General features: G+C 50.4%; 1 protein-coding gene across 1 annotated transcript in view; it reads right to left on the bottom strand.

Annotated features, from left to right (window-relative positions):
* Positions 1–2,500, bottom strand: part of LOC308165698 (dystrophin-like) — a gene marked incomplete at both ends in the record, with an annotated part of 206,299 nt that overhangs the window by 163,806 nt on the left and 39,993 nt on the right. Inside the window, 1 exon segment of the mRNA XM_080539847.1 lies at positions 286–467. Within this exon segment, the coding sequence (XP_080395973.1) occupies positions 286–467 (182 nt within the window).

Raw genomic sequence — 2,500 nt, 5'->3', positions numbered from 1 at the left:
TGGGACACATCATAAAAAAGAACAAAATTGCCTACCACAACTATGCAGATGACACTCAAATCTACATAGCCCTCTCACTGAACGACTATAGTGAATTCAAAATCCTCCTAATTACATATATTACATATATATACATATATATATATATATGTATATATATCGAACAAAACCTCCGATCTTAAAATATTTAAATCTAAGTGTACCTGCTGTGAGTAGCGCTGCTGTGTGTGTGTGTGTGTGTGTGTGTGTGTGTGTGTTTGTGTGTGTGTGTGAGTGTGTGTGTACCTGCTGTGAGTAGCGCTGCTGTGTGAGAGTGTGTGTGTGTTCGTCCGGGGGGAGGAGCCTGGAGCGCGGTAGCGTCTCCACTTCCTGTATGGCCTCCATAGTGACCCCCTGTGGCAGGACCTGGAACAGTGACGTCACGTACATCATGATGCTCTTCTTATCTGGGTGGGGCACCGCCACATCTGGGGGGGGGGGGAGGAGAGACAGGTGGTCAGAAGGTCATGAGGTCAAATCCCACCTGGGAACACTGGTCATCTCCCGCCTGGATTACTGCAATGTACTCCTGGCTGGGCTCCCCGCTTCAGCCATTAGACCTCTGCAGCTCATCCAGAATGCTGCTGCCCGGCTGGTATTCAACCTCCCCAAATACTCGCATGTCACCCCTCTCCTTCGCACCCTGCACTGGCTCCCGATAGCAGCTCGCATCAGATTCAAGACCCTGGTGCTTGCATACCAGGCAGCTAAAGGGACAGCCCCTGCCTACCTGAAGGAAATGGTAACCCCCCCAAACCCCTGCCCGCTCACTCCGTTCCTCCACCTCGGCTGGCCGACTGGCCCCACCTCCTCTACACAGCAGTCGGGCTGCCCGATCACGTCTCTTCACAACACTGGCTCCCCGCTGGTGGAATGAGCTCCCCACGGCCGTCAGAACGGCAGAGTCACTACCCATCTTCCGTCGTAGACTGAAGACCCATCTTTTCAGGTTACATCTTAACTGCTCCTCCTGAGACATCTTCTGACCCTCACCACTACGTCTCCTAAAGACACCCGCTTTCCCCTCTACTGTGTCCCTAAGAACTTCTACTGCCCCCCTTGTACTGTTTCTCAGTTTCTCCAGTAAAAAAAAAAAGGGGTAGAAGGCGATAATAGGGAGAAGGTTTTTCCTTCTATCAGTGGCCCCGGGCCCGAGCTAGAGTACTCTTCCTGCAACGAATAGTGGACTGCTGATTCGCATGCTTAGTATTCAAATGTATTGATTGTAAGTCGCTTTGGAATAAGGCGTCTGCTAAATGCCAAAAATGTAAATGTAAATGAACACCACCACTAGTAAGTGTGTCCTTGAGTAAGACCTGGGAACACCACCACTAGTGTGTCTTTGAGTAAAACCAGGGAACACCACCACTAGTGTGTCCTTGACCTGGGAACACCACCACTAGTGTGTTCTTGAGTAAGGCACTCAGCCCTAAGTTACTCCAGGGAGACTGTCTAACCCTCAGTTACTCCAGGGAGACTGTCTAACTCTCAGTTACTCCAGGGAGACTGTCTAACCCTCAGTTACTCCAGGGAGACTGTCTAACCCTCAGTTACTCCAGGGAGACTGTCTAACCCTCAGTTACTCCAGGGAGACTGTCTAACCCTCAGTTAATCCAGGGAGACTGTCTAGCCCTCAGTTACTCCAGGGAGACTGTCTAACCCTCAGTTACTCCAGGGAGACTGTCTAACCCTCAGTTACTCCAGGGAGACTGTCTAACCCTCAGTTACTCCAGGGAGACTGTCTAACCCTCAGTTACTCCAGGGAGACTGTCTAACCCTCAGTTAATCCAGGGAGACTGTCTAGCCCTCAGTTACTCCAGGGAGACTGTCTAACCCTCAGTTACTCCAGGGAGACTGTCTAACCCTCAGTTACTCCAGGGAGACTGTCTAACCCTCAGTTACTCCAGGGAGACTGTCTAACCCTCAGTTACTCCAGGGAGACTGTCTAACCCTCAGTTACTCCAGGGAGACTGTCTAACCCTCAGTTACTCCAGGGAGACTGTCTAACCCTCAGTTACTCCAGGGAGACTGTCTAACCCTCAGTTACTCCAGGGAGACTGTCTAACCCTCAGTTCCTCCAGGGAGACTGTCTAACCCTCAGTTACTCCAGCCAGGGAGACTGTCTAACCCTCAGTTACTCCAGGGAGACTGTCTAACCCTCAGTTACTCCAGGGAGACTGTCTAACCCTCAGTTACTCCAGGGAGACTGTCTAACCCTCAGTTACTCCAGGGAGACTGTCTAACCCTCAGTTACTCCAGGGAGACTGGGGATAAAAGCAGCTGTTACATGGTTAAAATGTCCAAAATGTCAAGTGTCTGTGTGTGTGTGTGCATGTGTGTGTCTATTCTATTTATAGATCAGCCTTGATAGCCTCACACATAACGACCCAGACACAGTAATTACCACGGATGAGTCATACACACACACACACACACACACACACACACACACACACACACA

This window comes from Nansenia antarctica (genome assembly GCF_963989245.1).
Source record: "Nansenia antarctica genome assembly, chromosome: 9".
Classification (NCBI taxonomy): Eukaryota; Metazoa; Chordata; class Actinopteri; order Argentiniformes; family Microstomatidae; genus Nansenia; species Nansenia antarctica.
This window is presented reverse-complemented; position numbering and strand designations above follow the sequence as displayed.